Source organism: Engraulis encrasicolus, chromosome 10 (assembly GCF_034702125.1).
Source record: "Engraulis encrasicolus isolate BLACKSEA-1 chromosome 10, IST_EnEncr_1.0, whole genome shotgun sequence".
Lineage (NCBI taxonomy): Eukaryota > Metazoa > Chordata > Actinopteri > Clupeiformes > Engraulidae > Engraulis > Engraulis encrasicolus.
This window is the reverse complement of record NC_085866.1, coordinates 31,699,876-31,724,634: the sequence shown is the minus strand read 5'-3', so window position 1 is coordinate 31,724,634 and position 24,759 is coordinate 31,699,876. Positions and strand designations below refer to the sequence as shown.

General features: G+C 44.5%; 1 protein-coding gene across 3 annotated transcripts in view; it reads left to right on the top strand.

Annotated features, from left to right (window-relative positions):
* Positions 1–24,759, top strand: part of lmbr1l (limb development membrane protein 1-like) — a 34,247-nt gene that overhangs the window by 1,718 nt on the left and 7,770 nt on the right. The window contains exons 2-13 of one of the 3 annotated variants that reach the window (XM_063208644.1): positions 6,180–6,264; positions 11,380–11,413; positions 11,946–12,085; positions 15,382–15,485; positions 16,241–16,367; positions 17,031–17,099; positions 17,436–17,500; positions 18,079–18,151; positions 19,749–19,826; positions 19,938–20,014; positions 20,918–20,995; positions 23,067–23,140. In XM_063208644.1, coding sequence (XP_063064714.1) covers positions 6,180–6,264; positions 11,380–11,413; positions 11,946–12,085; positions 15,382–15,485; positions 16,241–16,367; positions 17,031–17,099; positions 17,436–17,500; positions 18,079–18,151; positions 19,749–19,826; positions 19,938–20,014; positions 20,918–20,995; positions 23,067–23,140 — 1,004 coding nt within the window. Of the gene's footprint in view, positions 1–6,179; positions 6,265–11,379; positions 11,414–11,945; positions 12,086–12,152; positions 12,178–12,357; positions 12,370–15,381; positions 15,486–16,240; positions 16,368–17,030; positions 17,100–17,435; positions 17,501–18,078; positions 18,152–19,748; positions 19,827–19,937; positions 20,015–20,917; positions 20,996–23,066; positions 23,141–24,759 lie in introns of those variants that run through there. The other 2 variants (XM_063208645.1, XM_063208646.1) reach the window with 2 other exon arrangements.

Below are 24,759 nucleotides of genomic sequence, written 5' to 3'. Positions count from 1 at the left end.
AAGCCCAATCAGCTTTGGGCTCAGCTGTCTTTTCAAGGATTATTATTTTGCATCTTCTGCAGACTAATGATTATGTTCTTGTTGGCGTTCCTTTCCAGTTTACGTGAATACCAAATGTATTCTGTTATGTCATCAATTGACTAGGGGTTCCCGAAGTCGTGCATTTTTTGTTATAATTTTACAAAAACATCAGTTTTCACTTGACCCTTGGAGGTCAGGCCTCCACTCCTTGTGCCAGTGAGAGGAGTGACCCCAATACCGGCCCCATCTGTTCAATTACTCTTCTCTGGAGATGATCCTTTGTTATCCTCTGTAATCAAGTATGGCACACATGGCACAGTATGGTTATGCCCGGAGACACAGACCTGCTGGAAGATGCAGAACTGAAGGCTTATAGACCTGGCTTCTTATGATGGCCTATTCTAAGAGGCCAGGTATTTTGCAAAACACTATATCTACAATATCAGCAGGGGTGTAGTGGACGTGGTACGTGGGGGTACGCAGTCCACCCACTTCTCCTGAGGTGAGATTTTAAAAAGCCTTCTGTCCATGTTTGAATACAAAAAGGATAGAATAAGCACATAACAGTATTGCAGGGGATGAAAATGGAGAAGAAATGACAGTAGGAGGGTTTGACATGTTGAGTTGCCTAAGTATTTGATGACGTCAAAAATCGCGTACCCCCACTTAAAAAAAATCCCAGCTACACCACTGAATATCAGAAGTTGATTGTCTTTTGGCATGTCCTGGATGAATGAGAGCAGTCACAAAGAATTTTGCTGTATGAACCTGGCCTTGAAGACAAGAGCATTTCTATCGCAAGCTCTATCTCTGTGTTTAGTGTGTTGCATAGTGCCATTTAATTCCAGTCTGGTTATCAGATCCATGTGTTGTAGAACAGAACAAGGTTACGCAACTCAACCTTTTGGACCAAACTATAAATGCGGGTAATGGAACATGGAGTGCAATTCATACAGATCCAATGGCTAGACCTTTAACTTGAATAGATCCCAAATTATTTATGTCTATGTTGAAATTTAAATGTATCATTTAAAGTCATTTAAGTTAACCCATTGATGCTGGATGATACGTTGCGCAACATTGGCCCTGGCGCCTGGAGCTGCACGATGCAACACTCAATTTTATTAAAAGTCTTGCTATGTTAGAGCTGAATGAACACATTCTCATGCAAAATGAAGGTCTTAGCGTTTAAACACAACTTATTGCATGTTTTTATGTGCTTCAGAGGCTGAGATATTTCATAGTTTTTATAGGCTGAAGGCAACTTTTTATAAAAGGGGCTCAGGCATTCAGCAGCCTTATTTGCAGCACAGGTGCTTTAGGCATCAATGGGTTAAATCTAGTGCCATTTTATGTAGAAGGGAAATGTTATTGCTATGGTTGAGCCATGGAATTGTATTAGGCGCCACATCTTCTACCAGCTATTTTGTTGTGATTGTTCTTTTTCTTTTCTCAGTACCGCCTGGCACAATTACCAGCATAAATGTTTGGATGGCTTTCAGACGTCTGTCTGTGTGTTTGCCTGGTATTGTTTTGGGCATTGTTTTGGTATTGTTTTGGTATTGCCCGTGTGCCACACCAGCCTTAATCTGGCCCAGCATAATAATGTATTGCAGCTGATCTCCCCTCCTGCCCTGTTATGTCTAATATGCCAATCAGCAATGTAGCATGTCTGCCCCTATATGACCCTTCCCACCGCTAAACCCTAGTCTTCTTCATGTAATAAAAGGGCAAGTAAACCTTGAGTTGTGGACTGCCCTGTGTTCATTCATTACAGTGCATTACAGGTTAAGTCGCTGTTTTGGTAATGCCTCGCAGCGATCGTAAACTCTGTCAGCTGCCTGAAGAGACTGTGGAACATTGGTCTAGTTCTGCTTTATGTCCAGGGCAGACGGAGCGATACCATCAAGATCATATATTATAAGACTGTCCACTTCAGTGCAGGGTATCTATGCTCTCTTTAGTGGTGTGGCGAGATGGAACAGGTAGCATCCACCAGTAGCTTTGTTTTTTATTATGAGAATCAATCAAAAAGACCATCCATTTAGGACATTACTGACATACCCTGAGAAGTGACACAATCTACTTCTTTTGGAATATTGTGTGTGTGTGCACGTGTGCACGTGCCTCTGTGTGTGTGCGTATGCCAACAGACACATAATTTGTTTGGGTCTTTTCTCAAGACAGCTTATCTAGGCTCAAATATAACTATTATCAGCCCTAGTTATTACTCCCTGTATGTCTGCATTGCACGTTTTATATTCGGGGCCCATTTTTTGTCCTTTTTCTTTGGCAAGCTTTACAGTAAGCCTGTCTGCTTGCACCAGTAGATTGCACGTGCCAGACCTATTGTTTCTTTGCTGGCCTCCCGAAATTTCAATTGTGGGGCTTTGCTTTAAGTGGGTCAGAATCTGGCAGTGGTCTTTGTTGAATGTAAAAAGGGGCCTTCTGTTTTGATGCCTGAACCCCCCCATCCCCCACCCTTGCTCAACTATGTTGCCCCCCCCCTCTCTTTATGACTATGTTTATGACTACTTCCCCACCCAAAAACACCAGCCCCACCCACACTTGTCGACCTCCCTGCGTCCCTCGTCCTGTCAACTCTCTTTTGGATGAGAGAGAGCAGTATCCCCCCCACACCCCCCAAAAAACAACCCAATACAGAATACACCCATCCACTCATTTACCTCCTTCCTTCAATCGCCACAGTTTTTCATCAGATAGCAGTCCCTCACCCACGCACTCTGCCATCTCCCTCTGTCTCTTCATCCCTCCACCCCCACTGTTTTTGACTGGGGAAACAGTTCAGACCCCCCTACCCCCCCAAAAAAAACCCACCAAATCAATACATCCTCTCACACATTCACCCAACTCCCTACCTCTACCCCCCCCCTCTGTTTTTGACTGAAGAACAGTTCCCTCATCCAAAACGCTTCCACCCACCCATCCACATCCCTCCCTTCATCCCTCTATAAATTCCCAGTTCCCACTGCTTTTGACCAGAGAACTGCTCCCCACCCAAATACCTACCCACCTCAATCCACCCTCCCCTTCTCTCCCTCGCTCCAATCCTCATTATTGTTTGCGAAAGGAATGAGCTCCCCCTCCCTCCTAACCATAGACATTCTTCGTGCGTCTCTCTGTTCATATTGGTACCAGATTTGTGTAACTTAAATGCAGTTCTGGACTTCAACCTTGTCACTAAAAAGGCACACAGTTTCATTAAAAAATCTGTGCCGGTTGGGCCACAAAGTGTCTGATTTTACAGTACGTCCTCACATTAGTCCGAGGGGTGTAGCCCCTAACCTGATGTTTACACTGGAGGTGTGTGACAGGCACAGCAGCACTTGGGACAGACAGGCTCAGGCTTCAACACAATCAAACAAAGGCAGTTGTTGACGCACAGGCACTCGCTCGCAGGCTCAGAGCACAGATGTCCTTACAGTGAGATTGGGTTACAGACGATTGAGCTATTGCGCAACACTCCCAATTCAGTTCAAGGACTTTCGGTGAGGGACTCCCTCCTGGCCTCAGAGAGAAGTGCAACCCTCCACACATGCTGCATCCAACCATGTTCTGAATTGGGCAAACTTGGAAGAGAATTTGGCATCAGGGAGACCACTGTTTATTTGATTTTCCAGTCTAAGCAGGAGGAATCCATGTCTGGATTTTAAATTCTATGATTAATCTAGACGTAAGACAGAAAAGCTTGATTGAGCACATGATGCTGCCACAAACCCAGACCTGATCTATCTTCATTTTTGTTTGTAGTGTGTTGTGTTTTTCTTACAAAATCCAGCATCCCCACCACCATAGGACAGAAGCCAAGCTTTAAAAGACTTTGTTTATGTTCAGTGTTCTGTCCAAGTGCTGCATCGTCGAAATGAGCTACCAGTGGGCTGCAACCACTGATCCAGGAGTGGTTGGTAGCGCAGCTCGATGGGTAGGCCTTATATCGAGAGGAGACTGGGCTGTTCCACCCACGGGAGGGTTTCACATCTGCTGAGCTGGTGGAGGTGAATGCCTGCATCCTGCCCAGATGCACCTCCTCCCCTTTCCTCTCGCTCCCTCTGTTCCTCTGAAGTCTAGCGCTGGAGGATGCACAGGATTTCACTGCTTTATTTTGTTTCCCCTTTGATGGGAAGTCTAGTTGTGTTGCCTGTTGCAAATACTGAATAGTGTTGTGTCTTAGATGAACAAAACAGGCAGCAGAATCATGGAACACTCATATGCTCTTCAAGTGTTCTACATGCACACAACCGGGTGGCATATGGCGACAAAATCTTCACATATTAACTCGTGAGTGGAGAGCAAGTCGTCAGCCAGTGTTAAAGGGCACGGGTCTTTGTGCCAAAGGTTCATTTCCACATCATCCTGTCGCCTTATTTCCTCTTCTGTGCAGGAGTTACTCAGATGAGAATTGAGCTGACGTGTGAGGTTTTTAGTTTTTTTTTAACTTTCAGTTCAATGCTTCACTTCCCGTTACGAAAACAGACAAGACGCGTAAATGGTGGTGCACGGACAGCACGATTTTTCACCACTTCTGGTGAAAAAGCATAAAAGCAGAACTCTCCAGAATTTTTGGCAAATACAGTTTTAGAGGTTTCATTTTTTGTTATTAATTTTAACATGCAACAAATTTCAATTATGGATATTTGTGCGAAGTCAATGTAGTACATAGTATGTACTATCTATCTTTGTATGCTCTCTGACTTTGTTCCTGTCAATATTACATGCGATCATATCATACAATATAATATTGTGAGAATTTGATCATTGTTTTCATTCTTCTCTCGCTTGGGACATGAGCTACTCTTTAAACCCCCCCATGTCACTGCTTCTCCTCCATTGATTGGCCAAGAATTCCATTCATATGAAGCCCATTAAATCCCATGTAGGCGATAAAGGTGGAGAACTTTCACCCAGTTAGATAATAATTTTATTGTCTGTTTATGCAGCAGTTCTCAATAGAGCTGATCGGCACTGTCCTGTTTTCTTTTCTTCTTGTTTTGTCACCTATCTTGATAGATCCAAGTGCTTTGGCTCGATTTCACATATGTCAACATGCGTGTGTATGTGTGTGTGTACACACGCTCAAACATGCGTCCATACATGCGGACACTTCTCCTGTGGTCTGTCAAAGTTGAACATTACCATGCACTCATTGAACATTATCATGCTCGCAGATACATCAGTGTACTAGTAGGGCATGATAAGCACCTCTTATGTCACTCTGCCATAAATGCAGATAAGCGTGCGGGTGTTTGTGTGTGTCAGTTGGAGGACTGGCACTAATGCAGACAGACGCGGCAGTACACACACACACAGATACTCCACTCTCCAAACACTACAGTTTTATGACAGTGGGCCTCAAAACACTGGGCCCTCTCACCATGTTGGTTTTGTGTTTTGTCTGTTTGTGATCATGTTCACACCAAGTTGTGTTGTGTACAAATACAAGACATCTGGGCTTCAGAAAAGGAAAAAAAGTCCTCCGTGTTTCTATCCAGCTAATGAACTCATTTGGTTCTAATTGGCTAAATTCTTCAGTGGGTTAGGCTAGGTGAGATAAGTGATAAAAACACCATTTGTTTTGTGAAGAGAGAATATTCTTCTGGACCTTCCGGACCTTCAGTTTTCAGTCCGGTATGTTCAGGCCTCAGGTAGAAATCTATGTACGGTATGTTCCTTCAGCAAGCCTTTGTTCTTCACATTTGGCCTTTTGACAGTCAACCACACAGCATAGCAACAACCCCCCCCTTGGCCTTTTAGATGTACACTCATGGAAAAATATTTTCTTCACTGAAGCAGGACAAAGTTTTATGTGTTTTATTTCAACTGGGAGAAATTTTTCCACATTTGACTTTTAACTTCTGTTCCATGAAAGTTTGGAAAGGAATTAAATGCAATGGATAAAATCATAAGATGTGTGTAGCAAAGAAGGCATACCTTCTCTTATTGTTGTGTGGGTGGGTATTTTTTGCCTTTCTAAGTACCTTTAATGGAAAAGGTGTTTTCTTCAGTATGTAATGTATGTCTTCATCTTCTTGTCCACTGTCCGCCCTACAGATCTGCGTTCTTATTTCCAAATCATTGTTGAAATTGTTTTTTGCCATAACTAATTGTCTTATCCTCCTTCTCCTTTTTCCACCCTACAGATCTGTGTCCTTCTTTTCAGCTGCCTCTACATTCTCTCCTACCTCATTCTCACTCACTTCAAGAAAAATGCAGAGTTTGTCACCGGTAAGTACTGTAAGCAGCTGCACAACTTCACAACACAATCTTGAGGCAATTATGTGTTCTAAACTAGCGAGAGTCTCCCTTGACTTGTTGATATGTTCTCTCTGCTGCTAAACACTCCCATCCCTAAAACAAAATCTCTCTCCAAAACTCCTTGCCAAAACAAGACCAGTTCCAGATGAGCTTCTCCTTCTCCGCCTCTCCCATAGCTGCGTTGCGCAACGTTGTCCGTAACCACACCACAGCCCTTTACTTTTTCCCCTTTGCGTATAATTTAGTGTTTCTCAACGGGGGGGGCGCTACAGCAGGCTCATGATGATGTCCAGGGGGCGTTTGTTCAAAAAGGTTGAGAACCACTGGTGTATATTGACCTGCTTCCCCCCCTCTCTCTTGGCCCAGGGGAGCTTGCAATGCTTACACAGGTTAAACTGTGTGCCGTTTGTCAGGTTTATGCTGTAGGAGCCTTCAGTCAGTCATCACCAGACCAGGTCAGGGGCCCACTGAAGTGTGTGTGTGTGTGTGTGGGTGTGGGTGTGGGTGTGTGTGTGTGGGGGTGTCTCTAGGAGAAGGGGGGGGGGGGGCGTTGAGTTATGCAACGGGTCCCCCTTCCCCCACTCTGGTGTAGGGGCCGTAAGGAATGTCCCGAGCTGCCCCGATAAACACACCCTTCCAGAACCAGACTAGCCCCAGGCCCCTCAATGCCATCACCAACATGCCTAACCTTAAAGACCACCTTTTGTCCCAGTCTCTCTCTCTCTCTCTCTCTCTCTCTCTCTCTCTCTCTCTCTCTCTCTCTCTCTCTCTCTCTCTCTCTCTCTCTCTCTCTCTCTCCTCATCCATCTTCATAATGCCCCCATTGCCCTCGGGCTTCTCCTCAGCTCTGCTGTTTTGTAAACAACCCACCTGGATAGATGGGACACCATGTACTTTCTGTTGCCTACACAACTTTACATTACTGCATTTACAACACAGATTTACACTGTCATACAGTGTTAGATTGCATATTGAAGACGGATGTGTCCATGTGATTGTCTTATTGTCTCAGTGGTACTCAACCTTTTTTGAACAAACGGCCCATGAACCTCAACATAAGCCTCCCAATGCCCCCCTGAGTATTAAAAAATGACAAAGTAGTGCACACCACAATGGCAACTAAGCCCTACCCCTTCTTAGCTGTGGCGTTCTCAACGCCCCTCTAGGGCTCCCCAGCGCCCCCGTTGAGAGAGACTAGTTTAGACTAGACTGGTGATTTGGAGCTCTGAGGGTCAGAGGTGATACTGACAAAAACAAGGCTCTGTTTCGCATTTTGCTTGCCGGTGGGGTTTTTTTTTTTTTTTTTTTGAAGGGGCGTCCGTTTCTTTACATTTCATTCTGTAGAACTTTTGTGTTTTGCAGAATTACTTTGCATTTATTTTATTTTGTGTGTTGCAGCATTACTTTGCTTTAATTTGTTTTTGTTTTTTTCAACTGTAAGTCAAAAGTAATCAAGCCCAGTCCACATAGTCGAAGTGTTGGGAGACCCGCTGGGAGGTAATGATGGTGTCTGAGTGAATTAGGTTGCCTGCCTTCATAACTGAGCTAATCTGCTCACAGTTGTCAGAGGGAATAACTACTTGACCAGGAGGACTACAAATTTCTTCAAATTTCTTAATTAGAGGATAGCCTCTTGGGATAAAAATCTTGTTTTCGAGAGGGTCCTCAAAAAAACACTTCCCCACCACTTCCTACCACTCACCCCCTATCACCCCCCATCACCCCCTATCTCTTGCCAAAAAGATATACTAGTTAATACCATGACTGAGAAAGTTATACATGATACAGGAGAAAACCAAAGAAGAAATATACATGTCCATATGTTCAGACATGTGTATAGAACCAAAATATAAGAAAACTCAACCGTTCCTGGAGAGACAAACCAACCAGCAAATCCTGAAAGTCTGTCGTCATTGTGCAGCGATCACAGCATATTGAAGACAGATGTGTCCCTCTGTGTGCGTCTGTGCGTGCTCTCTTCCTGAACCATGGAGCTAGGCTATGTAGCTGTGGAGGAGCGGGACTTAAGTTTGTTGTTTTTAGGAGGGGAAATGTGCAAAATAATATTCACAAAACTCTTTCACCATACACTCTCTGGTGCACACACATTGTCACAGTTACACACACACTTGCGCACAAACACTCACATATTAGATAATGCTCCCCAAAGTCTTGAACGTATAACAAACATGTGCGCATTGAAGTTCAAAACAGAAGATGCACCATTTAACTGTTTCAGCCAGCACGTTAAAACTGTGTGAGCCTTTTGAACTTGTGCTCTGTGTTGGGAAATTAAACTTTGTGGGGTAAAATGTGCTAGTTGTTCGAGGACACACACATATTCACACACACAAATGTGGCAACACATTCACAAGACCCATACCTTCACACACGTGGGCACGCATATACGCACAGACACACATAACCAATTTAGAGCAGCGTGTTCAGTGTTTCCCATACATTGAGGAAACTATGGCGGCCCGCCATAGTTTAAATTTGGCCGCCATAGTTTCCGAAAATGTAAAAAAAAAAAAAAAAAAAAAATTTTTTTTTTTTTTTTTTTACTTTTTTTTAAAAAAATTTTTACGATTTCCGTTTTTGTTAATGAATTACGATTTCCTTCGCCCATTGGATGCTTCTTCTTATGCACATTGGGCTAGTCCAATGAAACACTTCGGTTCTCTAAGGCCCGCCCCTCCCTATAGACCCCCACTTGACAAATCTAATCATCACCTCAATAGTAGTTGACGACCACCTGGCTTAAAACTCTGGTGGACGATAGGACGCAAAATTGAGAAAGAAGAGTGGCTACATGACAAGCGCAAAAGATAACGCATACCCTAAATTGGACGCGGCAAATGTGCTAAAATCACTGACAAGTTGTTTAAAACTAAAAACATAAGGTCGTGCTAATGTGGTTCGGCCCGTCGGAGGTGGGGATTGAGGAACCACTGCTGGACGGCTCGATAGGTTGGGACACTGGGGCCGCGAGCGGACAGGTGGTGCTGGATAATGAAGAGGAGGAGGAGGTGGTGTAGGTGTAGGAGAGGGGTTCGAGCAGGGAAGAAAAGATGAGGAGACGGGAGACGAGACGTGACTCAGGGATATTGAGGTTAGTCTTCACCCCAGCACACCCTCTAGCTAATGCAGTGTAGCCAAGTTTTGGTTACCTCTATTACCCATAGGCCTACCGTCTGGTGATAACTATGCACTGCTTGTTTCGTTTTCTCTTGCCTGGGACCAAGTTGTCATCCTGACTTCATCAAATCACTCGCAAAACATGTACTCATTTTGATGCCTTTCCCTGCCCTTCTCTTGTAATGGTGTAATGCCAGCATAGAAATCTTTCATTTGTCTTGTCACAAGTCACAAGGCCGTGATGTGTGCTGTGTAGTTATGCGTCGTGCCCTGTCCTCTAGATCTAGCTGGCTTCGGCGTTTTTCCGCATGAAACTTAAGTTGTCGTCCCTCTTCACTCGCTCAAATCAGTAACAAATATTTAGATTTATTTTCATGAACTTCTTGTAGCCATTTCTTTTAATGTGTCGGCTGTCACACGGACGACCATGTGTACTGTGTCTTGTAATAGCATGTTAATTACGTCGCAATGGCGCATCCCCGCCCTTTCCCAAACCCTACAATATCTTTTTTTTTTTTTTTTTTACTATTCTGCTTGTCGCAGTTTTGTGCAACTACGATTTTATACAAAATGCATTTTTGTATTTTTCCCCTAATGTCATCATGATCAAGACATCTGAGTATTATCTGCCTCTTAGATGGATAAGTAAGACGCCGACCAGCCGTTCCCATTGTTAGGGAATCGCTACACGCGCTCACATGACCTGTTGTGAACACTTTAGCTATTTGTGTTGTTGTTGGCATTGCAGTGTGTAAGCTATGTTGGAAGTCTAAGCGATACGACTTGGTTTTGCTGTGGTGAAAAAATGGCGAGTTTCCGAAACCCCCCCACTTGTCAGACGTTGACAATCCGAGCCTCTTTTGATGAGTCTCAAGCGGCATTACAGTCCATGCCTAGATAACAACTTTCCGTTTTGGGGCGCGTTGGTAAAGGGGGGCGTGTTGTTAACATGCCATTTAGTAAGCAGGCTCACTGACTGTATGAACTGGAGCAATTTGACATTCAACCAAGGCAATTATTATTTTTTACGAGATTTTATTATCATTATTAGATTTGGTGTATTATATTGCTTATATATTGCTTTGAAAGCCCACCTGGGACCCTTTTTGTCTGTGCGTTAACAATTTCACAGTGCTCTTAAATTCTTACCTTTGCTCCTATTTTGTTTTATTATTTTTTTCATTACATAGACCCCTGCATGAGGGACGAATGCAACTGTGTTGTAAACACAAATGATTCACTGTACTGCTTTTTATTTTTTTATGTACTACTATTATACATGTCATTGGTAAAATCTTATGTAGCCTTATTTCTCAAAATATAAATGGCTGAAAATGTAGGCCTATAGTTTCTCCATGCGCCAATGTCATACTGTACTCTCATTGTTTTGCCGTTTTTGCATTTACGCTGCGTAAATACATCCCCCCCCCCCCCCCCCCCCCCCTAAAGGCCCGCGTGAAAAGACCCCCCCCCCCCCGGAAAAAAATCCCGGCTGCCCCCATAGTTTCCAAAATTTCTGTGGGAAACACTGGTGTTCCTAACCCGTTTACGGGTGTTCTGGCCGTATCTGTCCAATTTAGGCCAACAGCAGACTCTTTGTGCCCTAAGGTGCTATCATACCGTCTCTGTGTTATCTTCACCTTCGATTACTCCTACCCTTCTGCTGCTCTCCTTCTCCACAACAGTGTCCGAGACGGCCTGTTTCTGAGTTAGATAACATATCCTGGAAAAGAGATACTGTAGTGTTCTCATTATGTCGCAGTGTTCCTGAGGGAGCTCCAGAAACGCGTGAATGTTTTAATGTTTGGAATCTCTTGTGGTGTTGCGGGAGCTGTGTTGGCTTTAGGCCAAGAGCAAACTTTTGTAAAGGCTAAAGCTGTCAATATGATGAGTTGTTAAGCTCCTAATAGAATCCCATTTTTTTCTTTGCATTTTTCTTTCCCATAGATGACATTGAAGATGCCACAGTCAACAAGATTGCGTAAGTGCACTTTACTCTTTAAACAGAATTTGCCATTTTTTAATTTATGTATTTGTTTCAATGTCGTGTTTATCTCGGTGAATAAAACTTGACTGTGATTCTGATTTGTGTCATTGAGAACTCCGAGCATGGCGACATGAAATCAAACACAGTGATGGTCAGTCTGATCTGTCAAGTCAATGTGTGTTTGTGTGTCTGTCACTGTCCCAATGACCTTTGGCCCGCCAGCATGGCACTGTGATAGCCACATGTGCTGTCTTTTTGATTATGTGGCAGCAGTGCCAATGCTGCCCTCTCTGTCCAACTCCTCCCATCACTGCAAATCACACACAATCTTCTTCTTACAGTCCACACCCTGATTACATCTTTGGACTGTATGTTCTGATGTTCTCATGTTTTCTCTTTTTTTTCTCCTCTCTCTCTCTCTCTCTCTCTCTCTCTCTCTCTCTCTCTCTCTCTCTCTCTCTCTCTCTCTCTCTCTCTCTCTCTCTCTCTCTCTCTCTCTCTCTCTCTCTCTCTCTCTGGTCTGCAGGTTGTGGCTGTGTACGTTCACGTTGTCGGTGGCGGTAGGGGCGGTGCTCCTGCTGCCCATCTCCATTCTGTCCAATGAGGTGCTGCTCACCTTCCCACAGAGCTACTACATGCAGTGGCTCAACGGATCACTCATCCATGGTACACAAACACACACACACACACACACAACACACACATCATCTTTCTAAAGAGCTATTACATGCAGTGGCTCAACGGATCACTCATCCATGGTACACAAACACACATACGGGTCCCTCACAGCGCACGCACACACACACACACACACACACACACACACACACACACACACACACAAATGCATACTGCCCCCTCACAGTATATACTGTACACACACACACACACACACTTCACATTTCTACAGAACTACTACATGCAGATGCTCAATGGATCACTCATCCATGGTACACGCACACACACACACACGTCCCTCATATGCACGTGCCTCATCTTCAGACTTAAAAACGTGCCTTAACGAGAAAAAGACAGCCTTCATAAGGGGGGATGTAGAGAAAGTGAAAGAAATAAGAAGGGAATTTAGAGGAAAAATGCAAAAAGCAAAGACGGATTTCAAAAACAAGGTTGAGGAACAATTTTGCACAAATAACCCTAAGCAAGCATGGGAAGGACTTAACAGAATGATGGGTAGAGAACGTAAGGAACCAGTGGACAATTTTATGGACCTCCCCTTTTTAAACAATCTTAATAACTTTTATGGACGGTTTGATTCTCCTGGCAACAAAGCCAGATGCAATGCTGTTTTAACCAACACTCCTCAAACCACAACAATCCACCTGTCAGTGGAGGAAGTCAGACATTGCCTCTCAAGAACAAACCCAAATAAAGCGCCCGGACCTGATGGCCTCCGTGGAAGGGCACTGAAGGCATGCGCAAATGAACTAGCACCAGTTTTTACTTATTTATTTCAACTTTTATTGTCCACCTGTACTGTTCCGAATATGTGGAAGTCCTCAGTCATTAAACCACTTCCAAAGAAGCCGGGATCAAAAGAACTCAATGACTTTCGCCCGGTTGCCTTGACCCCCATTCTGGCAAAATGCATGGAGAGGGTTGTAATCAGACATCTCACTGCATCCCTTAACCAACACCTGGATCCCATGCAGTTTGCGTATAAGCCTCACAGAGGGACTGAAGATGCCACCCTCATTTTGACTAACATGCTCACCAAACACCTGCAAAATGCCAAGGCATATGCACGGATTTTATTTATTGATTTTACAGCAGCTTTTAACACAATGCAAATCCACATTTTACTCCAAAGGCTCCTAGACCTAGGGGCTGATGGAGGATTGGTGCACTGGATAAAGGATTTTTTAACTGACCGCCCACAACGAGTACGCACCAGAGACTTGCTCTCAGAGGAACTAATCCTCAACACGGGGGCCCCACAAGGATGCTGTCTGTCTCCTGTGTTGTTCTCTGTGTATACTAATGAAATGTCACTGCACCACAATGTTTTTAAGTTAGTGAAATATGCTGATGATATGGCTCTAGTGGGACTCTTTTATCAGAACGACAGCATATCTGAATACGTGGATCATGTTTTTAAGCTAGAGCAGTGGTGTAAGAATAGCTCACTTTTACTTAATGTTTCTAAAACCAAGGAGCTAATTCTTAATTATACTGGTGTCCCTTCACCACTTTTAATTTCTGATCAAAATGTTGAAATTGTCAGCTGTTTTAAGTATCTAGGCACATATATTGACTGCAAGCTTAACTTCACAGATAATGTTGATGCAATATGCAAAAAGGCCAATCAACGGTTGTTTTTAATCAGGAAACTGAGAGGCTTTGGAGTAAGCTGCAACATATTGGAGAGGACATACGTAAGCCTAATAGAGAGTGTCCTTACCTACAACATTTCTGTTTGGTATGGCCACCTCACCCTGCTGAACAAGAACAGGCTGTCCAGAGTGGTGAAAATGGCTGGGAAGATCATAGGAAGACCCCAAAAACCACTGGACAGCCTGTACAGGACTGCAGTTCAGAGGAAAGCAACGAACATTTTAGATGACCCAATCCATCCTCTTCACTCTGAGTTTGAACTGCTGCCCTCAGGGAGGCGCTACAGATCATTCATTGCTAAGAAGAACATTTATAAACATTCTTTTATTCCAAATGCAATTTCCATAGTCAATAAGCTATGGAAAAGCTAGAGATATTTTGAACTAATGACTGACTTGCATATGATGTGTGTGCTGGGAGGGGTGGCTGGAGGGGGGGTGGATGCATTTGTATGTGTGTTTTCTGTCTGTGTCTGTCTGTCTGTCTGTCTGTCTGTCTGTCTGTCTGTCTGTCTGTCTGTCTGTCTGTCTGTTTTTTACCCTGTGAGACCAAAGACAATTTTCATGCTTGCATGATAATAAAGTATAAAGTATAATCTAATCTTCCCCTCCACAGCTACTAAATGTAGTGACTCAGCGGCATGCCCCTCATCCTCGGCATAACAGCCACCACAGAAAACGGACGTAGCCTACTGTGTGCAGTCTGTGCACACACGCACACACACACACACACACTCTCCTTACAACTAGTATCACTCACACATCATGGGTTATCACTCACACGTTCCACTTCTCTTTTCCGACAACCAATAGTAGCATTTCTCAGCGGCTTCCATGGTGTGGTAATCACCACAAACATTTCTTTGCGCATTTTTGTTTACTACTGTTCAGAACGGATAACATTTAAATGGCACATGTGCACACCCATGCATGCTGATACTTTGCCCCCTTTTCAAGTCATTACATAAAGTGAACCCGTTTCTGAGGCCCTTTAGTTAATGGTAATGTATGTTTAGTGGTGGCAGCTGAACTATGTGCTGCAGTTGGCAGAATTTCAGGTTTGGTTCACCTGGCAGCGCAGGATTAAGATTTTTGTGTGTAAAATGCCTTAAGCTGCTGGCTTGACCCCAAGGCAGGCAAGCAGGCAGGCTATGCAAAACATTCCCTCGAAATCAGCACCGCTGTATTAACCTGCAGAGAGAGCCCCACATACAAATATATACATGACATAGCAATGGAAAAACAAATTTGTTCTTTTTTTTGTAAAAGGTTTCTCTCTTGGTAGAAGTTAACTTTTTGGGGCCACCTCCCCTCTTATGAAACCTGTTGGTTAGCTTTTTGGGGCTCCTCCCGTCTTATGGAACCTATTGGTAGTAGTCGGGGGTGGGGGGTGTCCTGTTGACTGATGGAGGTATGCCTGTGCACACATGTGCCCCCTTGTGGACAGAACGGATCACTCCCAGTAGATCCAGATGCTTGTTATCGACTGACCCCAATGTAATCTCATAAAATGGCCTAGTTTAAGTCATGTCGATGGCATTTTTGCTTGTCCAAAAATGGTGTGGCAGTCTGGAAAATAGTGTGTGTGTTTTTTTTTCCCCATGTGCTCAGGCCTGTGGAATCTGGTGTTCCTGCTCTCCAACCTCTCCCTGGTCTTCCTCATGCCCTTCGCCTACTTCTTCCTGGAGTCCGAGGGCTTCGCAGGCTCTAAAAAGGTAACTTCATATTTTCATTTAAAAAAAACACTTGTGGCTTTGCTTGCCTTGGGCACAGTCCTTTTTTAAAAACAAGGTTCGCACAGTCCTTTTTGGTTTTTGTCTTCTTTTTTTTCTCTTTATTCATTCATTGGCATGATGACGTTTCGTCCTTGCGGTCTTCCTTTATTGCAAAAAATCATCAAGACAAACACCTTAAGTTATGTAAGGTGAAGCTGTCAGAAACGGGATCTATCGGATCATCTGTATAAAATGTTTCTGACGGCATTTGTGGGTGTTTATGTGAGTCCGCTCGGCCTTTGTTGTTATAGTAGTAGATAAGACGTCATGGCTACCATATATAGTCAATTTTGCTGCACTGAAGTGTTGAGAAACAATCCAAACCTCTATCAATCAGCATGTGTAAAGCACAACCAATGTGGGTATAGCTACCCAGCTGCCTATGGACTTCCATCCATGTGTCAATGCTTGGATCTCTGTAGTGTCCTAATAAACTTATGTGTGTGGGGTTATTTGTGTGTGCGTGCAACACGCTGTTCTACCAGAACTTTTGCTGCGTGCGTGCGTGCTTGTGGGTGTGCATGTGCGTGCGTGCGTATGTGAACGGCTGATTGTTGTATTTAAGTGTGTGCTATGTGTTTACTGCAGTGTGCAGTACTGCAATAATGTTTATTAGGTCTTTGTGTATTTTTTTGTATTCGTGCATTTATGTAAGCTGACAGACACCTTCATTTCCTACTCTACTCTCCTTTCAGGGTGTGATGTCGCGTGTGTATGAGACGGCGGTGATGCTGCTACTGCTGAGTCTGCTGGTGCTGGGCATGGTGTGGGTGGCCTCCGCACTGCTGCACCACAGCCCCAGAGCCAGGGAGAGCCTCTACGGTGAGCACCACACACTATAGTACAATATAGACCCCACATAGTCCCCCACTACCACACAGTATAGACCTACACAGTAAATTCTGCAGTGCTCATTTAACACTTAGAGAGTTGATTTGACATCATTTGGACTTAAATTAACTCTTTAAGTGTTGAATTAACACCGCAACATTTACTGTGTAACACAGCCCCCCACTACCACACAGTATAGACCCCCCCCCAGTCCTTTTCAAGTAACCACGTATTCTATGCACAATCTTGACAACTACTTTTTGTTTATGAATTCACTACCTCTCTGCACTGCTATGCATGCTGTCCTTTGCCAGTCATATTCTTGACAAAAAAAATAGTAGGCCTATTGGTATACTATCAGGCAAATAATTCAGATTAGCCGATTATCTGGTAACAAGACTAAAGTCCTCCTATAGCACCCAGCCCAGTGACAACTTATGTTCCTCTACAAAGACAGAAGGTGCAGGGACTAGACTACATAATGTGAGAAATTGATTTTTAGATGGGATTTATTGACACCTTTTGTGTTTGTCTCACCGTTACTGAACATTGCCTTCAATGACAACAGTGTTTGTGTCTGATATGGATTAACCAATAAGAGTACATCGATGTGGTTATTTAACTTTAAGTGGGTTGTTTGTGTCCTGTTTCCAGACCTGTGGGAATACTACCTGCCCTATCTCTACTCTGGCATCTCACTGTTTGGAGTGCTACTGCTCTTGTGTAAGTGTACACGTACACACACACACACACACACACACACACACACACACACACACACACACACACACACACACACACACACACACACACACACACTTAGAGGCATTACTGCTGTTTCAAGGTGATTTGGTTTCCCCATTAAGTGTTGCTGTACTTGATTCTAGATGTGTGCATGTTTGAGTAAGTGACACAAAGTAATGCTTTGACAGACTCATTACATATCACTACAAGGGCCCACAACATTTCTATGACCACTGTATAAAAATTACATTATTGCAGCATCTTTTTCAATCATGTGTCTCTAACTAAGCACGTCGTCTTTTTTTATCTGTGTAGTGTTTACCCCTTTTGGCATGTCGAAGATGTTCAGCATCACTGGCAGCCTACTGGTGAAGCCCCGGGTGAGAACAGGACATGGACTCCACACACACACACACACACATACACACTACACACTACACACACAGAAAAGCACACCATACACTCCCAAACGCACACACACACGACACACACACACACACACACACACGCTCCAAAACACGCACCACACAGAAATACACACCTCACACTCCACACACAGAAACACTCTCACCACACACTACATTCCTAACACAGAAACTCAACATACACTCTACACACAGAGAAACACACACCACACACAGAAACACACACCACACAAATTCAAAGAGACACATTATTTGTTACACAATCTGAAAGACACATCACATACACTACACACTCGGAGAGAGACACATGACTCACAGCTCATTCTCCAAGGCATACCACACACTCTGAGACGTATCACAAACTCTGTGAACTCCTTCCACAACTCTGCAAAATCCTTCCCCTCGCTTCAAGGACGCACTTAAGAGGCGTCCCTCCTGCTAGCACAATCCACCCACAATGCATTTCTCCTCTAGATTTTAATGTGTGACTCATATACGAGTGTGTGTGTCTGTGTGTTTGTGTTTGTTTGCAGCTCCTGGAGAATGTGGAGGACACGATGAGCTGTGCGGTGCTGGAGGAGGCCTCTCTACGCAGGAAGCTGAAGAGTGAGTTGGGGGCTGAGGCTGAGGGGGTTGGGGCAGGAGTGGCTATACAGTGAGAAGGGTGAAGTGTGCATGCTTGGAGAGGGATTGGGTTGTGGAGGGGATGAGGGTGGGTTGAAGGAAGTGGCTTGGGAGGGTTGGGGAAAGCGTGGCTATACAGTGATGGCTGTGGAGAGGGAAGGGTGAAGTGTACGTGCACGCTTGGAGAGGGATGAGAGTGGGCTGATGGAGGTGGCTTGGGGGGAGGGGGGAGCGTGGTTATACAGTGATGGCTGTGTGAAGAGAGGGTTGTGCGCGCGCGCCTGTGTGTGTGTGCTTTGAGAGGGACGAGAGTGGGCAGATGAAGTTGGCCGTGGGAAGAAGGGAGGATTATGAAGGAGGTGCAGTGGGAGAGGATGTGGGGTGAATTCAGGTCACTCAAGGGGTTCTTGATCACTTGATCACTAAAGGGGTTCTTTCGAGTATGCAGACTCCTGTCTCTTCTGCCTGTGCTTGTGGCCTCACATTATGCTGACGCCCCGTGGAGAAAACAAAAAAGTTTCCTCGCTGTCAGCCTAGCCACAGCAACTTTTGGGGGACTATTCTTTATTCATTATCCCGATTGCAAATGAGAAAATGACATTAGAATTGCGCTTTTGTTAGATATTGAAATAATTTCAATATTTCACAAAAGCGCACTTCTGTCGTCAGTGACGTCATCATGAGGCCACAAGCAGGCAAGGGTGCAAGGCAGGACGGGAGTTAGGATATTAAGAAGAACCCATGGGGCCCTGCCGTGGCCAACCGGTGGGGCACTCGCCTGTCATGCGGCCGACCCGGGTTGGATTCCCGGCCCAGGTCCTTTGCCGGCCCTTCCCCGTCTCTCTCACCATTCGCTTCCTGTCTACCTCTCATATTGTCCTGTCCAATGAAGTCTAAAAAGACCCCCAAAAAATTGTTTTAAAGGTACACTGTGTAAGATTGTTAGTTGTTTATTTCCAGAATCCATGCAACCCATTCACTAATGTTACCTTTTTCATGAATACTTACCACTTGAATTTCCAGAAATAGCCATTTTTAGCTGCGAAAATGACTGTACTTGTATCATACTAGAAAATATTATTATTAGTTAACTTTCATGAAAAGATCAAATTTTGCAATAGGCAACCCTGTTTCAATGAGCAACATAGTTACAGTACCTTTTTGTCCATTTCCTGCATAGTGTACCTTTTTAAAAAAAGAAAGAACCCATGGAGCGGGATGCCATAGTTTTGTGCCTACGCTCTGCTCTCCCTCATCGCTACAGCACAGCTGCTATTCTCCTTAGTGATCTCATCCCACTTGTCCACATGTGGGGCATATGAGTGTTCTTCTCACCCCCCTTTGAGTCCTCTTCACTCCGTCGTCTCTTGACTCACTCCCCCTGCTGTCCTCGTCTCGCCTCCTTTTGACTAGTTCTCTCTCTCTCTCTCTCTCTCTCTCTCTCTCTCTCTCTCTCTCTCTCTCTCTCTCTCTCTCTCTCTCTCTCTCTCTCTCTCTCTCTCTATGCCTTCCATCCTGCTTGCACCCTATGTGACCCGTCTTAAATAACTCTTGTTGTTTTTTGTCTGTGTCCCCTTAGGTAATCCCTCTTGCTATCTCAACATGGAGTCCATCAAGGAGCAGTTTCTCAACGTTCAAGCTCAGCGCATTTCTCTAGGTTAGGATCACCTTTTCTTTTTTTTTACCTGCCCACACTCCCAGAGATGAGTTGAAGTGAGTTCAGTGTCCTCATGCGTCATCATCGATACTTTTCTTTCCTCTCCCACAGAAATGCGCCGAAGGGCATCTCCATGGCAACGTAACTTGGCCTACCCACTGGCCATGCTCCTGCTGCTCGCCCTCACGGTAGGTAGTGTGCGCGTGCGCGTGCGCGTGTGTGTGTGCGTGCCTCTGCATCTCTGTTATATATATCTGTTTCAGGGCTTGGCATTGAATTTTTCATTCACCAGCCACTGTGGCTAGTGGTTTTTCCGAATCCCAGTCAGAGGTCACGCACATCCAATTCCTTTTAGCCTGGTGCAGGGTCAAAGCGTTAAGTTCATGTAGGGTAAGGAAGAACAAAAATGGATTAGAAAGGGAGCTCATCGTTGTGCTGTTCTTCCTTACCCTAGTGGTTTTCCCGAGTCACTAGCCATTCAGCTATTCTACTAGCCACAAATGTGATTGTTTTTTTTTCTTAATTATGATGCTGTACATCAAACCTCCAGAAACTGCTAAAGCAAGATGATGAGTGGATAGCTTTGTACATGGAAATAAATCAAACAAATAGACATTAAGTAACTGAGTATTTCCTTAAACATTTTATGCACACTGTGGTAAACAGCAGAATATAGCCTTCTCTGATATGTCATACCAAGGAATAAGCTAGTGGCTAGTGACACTGACATTATTACTTGCCACAGCCAAGTTTTACCAGCATTTGCCCGTTTGGCAGGTGCCAATGTCAAGCCCTGTAGTAGTAGGCGTCCGGGTGTCCATGTCCATTATGTCTATTACAGAAGGTGCAATAGTGCTACAACTATGATTACACTTTGCAAAGGGGCTGAGCGATTCTCACGTCATTTAACCTTCTACATTCCTCCTAGATGGTGTGTGTGCTGGTGGTGTGCTTCCATGTCATGTTGCCTTCTGCTCTCCTTTTTAGATGGTGTGTGTGCTGGCGGTGTATCATGTTGCCTTCTGCTCTCCTCTTCTAGATGGTGTGTGTGCTGGCGGTGTATCATGTTGCCTTCTGCTCTCCTCTTCTAGATGGTGTGTGTGCTGGTGGTGTGCTTCCATGTCCTGGAGCTGCTGTTTGATGAGAGAGCCATGCCCAGAGGAATGGAGGTCAGTAGCCAACGACATCATCATACACGCTTGTCTATATGGGCACAGGCTTAAAGGATAACTTCTGCCAATTGCAATATGCTGTTGTATTGCTCACTCTACCCTTGACTTGTCAGTACCCGGTGATGCTGCATTTTTTTTTTTACTCCGCCCTTTCCAAGATCTGAGCTATTCTAATGGGGGCAGACTTTGTTCACATTAAAAAAAACGTCTTAACATAGGCCTACTCCAAACACTACCCCAAAAGGTATCGCTCTTTGCTTGTTGTCTGATGATGTTGCATAACCTTTTGGATGTTATTGGGAATAAATCAAGGTGTTTTTTAAACGTTAACAAATGCCTGCCCCCATTACAATGACCAGGATCTCGGAAAAGGCTGAAGAAGAAAAAAAAAAACTCAGGTACTAACAAGTCCAGGTTAGTGTGAGCATCACAACTGCATGTCGAAATTGGCAGAAGTTATCCTTTAAGTCCTGTATATGACTGCAGAGAGCCTGGCTCAATAACAATAATAGTACACTTTATTTAGAAGTACCTTTTGAAACTCAAGTCCATACTGAAAAAATTAAACATGAGATGAGGAGAAAGAAATGCAGTGGATATACTAACTTGAGCAGATTCAGTGCTGAGTCTGGATTTGGACACACACAGGCACGCTCAGCCCACGACACAGTCGTACAGCTATGACGCACGCATGCATTTCTCAGTGTAGGGACTACCCACACACCCCCATACTAAGCAGTGTGCCTGTGGGGTTCACAGCGCTTTTGCTACTGAGATGCCCTAACTCTACTTTACTGTATTGGTGCAGCTAGGCGCACTACCATGTATACATACTGCCATGTGCCTCTGGTTCACTGTGTACAGTTTGATTCGCTAATGCATTAATCAGGATTTTTCCCACTCAAAGGGATCAAAGAAAGAAGTCCATAAACACACGCTTGTTTAAACTTCAAACTTCAGCGTTCTTCAGTGGGCTTACCCACTCTGCCTGCCTACACAAGGCCAATGATTCACATCTCTTCAGCAACTCAGTTGACCCTGCTCTGACCTCAGCTGCTTAACTGTGGAATCTCACCACACAGCTTGCTTCTCTCTACACTGTGGCAGTGGGGGTGGGAGACAAGGGAATGTATAAGCCTTTGCTTCAAGGTCTGATCCATAGCAGGGTTTTTTTTCTCTAAGTACACAAACACAAACGCACACACTGTTTACTTTAAAAGAGAGGGATCAATTTGGCTTGATAAATGAGTTGGCGTGATGAAATTGTTAGTGTTCTTTTTGCGGTTTAGCCGTCTGATATTGACGACAGCATATCTGTTGTGGGTGTCTCTGTGCACGCTGCTCAAGGTTGAATCACAGTTCTACTTGTGAAAAGAGGTGGATGGGGGGGGGGGGGTGCATTACGGATGGCTGTCATTATTTTTGCATATTTTTAGGGCTTTTTTGCCTTATGACAGATGGTGAAAAGTGTGACAGGAAACTAGCGGGGGAGAGAGAGAGATGGGGTAGGGTTGGGACATGAGAGTCGCACACTCAGGGGGACCTAGGTTCAATCCCATTTATGGACGAGTGCCTCAATGAGCTGCGCCACAGCGCCCCCTGGATGACTCGCATTCTATGGCCGATCATTTTCAAATCGGTAGATGTTACGCCGTACTACTGTACATTGATGATGCACAAATGTGATGCATTGAAACTTTTTAAAAGTCGCTCCACTTGTTTCCATTTATTTATTTAACGCAAATAACCCCTATCGCTTCCAGCATCATCAGATTCACTCAGGAATGTGTTGCGTTGCTTGCCTTTCACTTTGCAACCATAGCTGTACTATATAGGAATGAAGGGGACTAAAGAAAAGGTCTTTTTGTCTCGGTTGTATGTAACATCAGTGTGAACGCTAACCTCTTATTTTGTTCTCTCTCTCTCTCTCTCTCTCTCTCTGTCTCTCTCTCTGTCTGTCTCTCTCTCTGTCTCTCTCTCTCTCTCTCTCTCTCTCTCTCTCTCTCTCTCTCTCTCTCTCTCTCTCTCTCTCTCTCTCTCTCTCTCTCTCTCCCTCTCTCTCCTCCAGAACCCTCGGCTAGGCTTGGCCTCCATCTCCATATTCGGTTCTCTGGGAGCAGCAGTGGAGGTGGTGCTCATACTGTATCCTCCAGTTGCCCTCACTTCTGTGTGTGTGTGTGTGTGTACTGAATCCTTGCCCTTCGGTTCAGTTAAGCATTATCAGGTGTGTGTGTGTGTGTGTACTGAATCCTTGCCCTTCGGTTCAGTTAGGCATTATCAGGTGTGTGTGTGTGTGTACTGAATCCTTGCCCTTCGGTTCAGTTAGGCATTATCAGGAGGCTGTGTATGAGCATGCAAGTGTGTGTATGTGACCGTCCTTACCCTTCAGGGAATGTCATTCTCATTTGTCATTGTGATCGCACATGTCAACACATGTCAACATCTAACCTCTGCGTTTAACCCATCACAAAGGTGCTTGGGGAGCAGTATATGGGGGCTGTGTCATGTTCACGTCACCTAGTTATGGGGGAAGAGGGAAGGATATTTCTCATTCACTCACTTCTATCCATTTGTCATTGTGTGGAATTACCCATTACCCTTAAAGGGGCACTATGTAAGATGGTGGCCAGAGTAGGTATTGCAACTATGCTGCTCATTGTGAGTATTCATGAAAAGATCAAATTTGACAATAGGCAGCACACTTTCAAAGTAATAAACTAATATTTATGAGTAAGTACAGTACATTTTGCTGCTAAAAAATCAAAATGGCAGACCATGGAGATCTCCTTTTCATGTAGAAAAAGGGCAATGGTGTATTAAAAAAGATAGCATTTGTGAATAGTAGTTCATTTCCAGAATTCATGCTGATGTGCCCTTGAAAAAGCTGGACACCTGACTCCATGTGGTGTAAGGTTAGAGGCTTTTCCTTCTCCTAATTGACTGTAAAACTGTGTAAATAAATGTTATATAATGCTGCTGTTATCTCTGGACACATATAGCAGCTGGTGCTGCTAACACTGTAGCACGCCTGCATGTCTTCCTGGCCACCTTGTGTTTGTTACTGTCATAGCTTTGGTGTGGTATGGCTTAAGGTAGAGGTTTCTTTTTTTAAAGATAATTTTTTGGGGCTTTTTATACCTTTTATTGTGACAGGACAGTTACAGAGGGACAGGAAATGAGCGGGGAGAGAGAGATGGGGAAGGATTCGGTAAATGACCCAGGCCGGAATCGAACCTGGGTCGCCGGCGTAGTAAACCAGTGCCCTACCATTAGGCCACGGCAGGGCCTTTTCTGCACTTAATTGACGGTAAAACGGTGTAAATGTTATATAAGGCTGCTGTCATCTCTGCAGCACCAGCGGCTATGTGTTTGCACGCCTGCATGTCCCGGCGACCCTGTATTTGTTGCTGTTATGGCTGTGGTGTGGTGTGGTGTTCCCATCACAGTTGTTTTTGAGGCACTATCACTACCTTAGGGTTAACTTAACCTGTTTTACTACTGAGCCAGGGTCTTTATTGGCACAGCTCCAGTTTGCCTGTTAGCTGTTCTTTGAGTGGTAGGGCTGTAACAGTAGTGTAAAGATCAAGTGTGTGTGTGTGTGTGTGTGTGTGAGAGAGAGAAGCCTTGCTGTGTGTGTCTGTGTGTGTCTGTGTGTGTCTGTGTGTGTCTGTTTGTAGTTGTAGACAATGTGCTTGAGTGGTGTGTGTGTGTGTGCATTTGTGCTCCTGAGTGTGTGTGGTCTTGCTGTTAGTTGTCCTTGA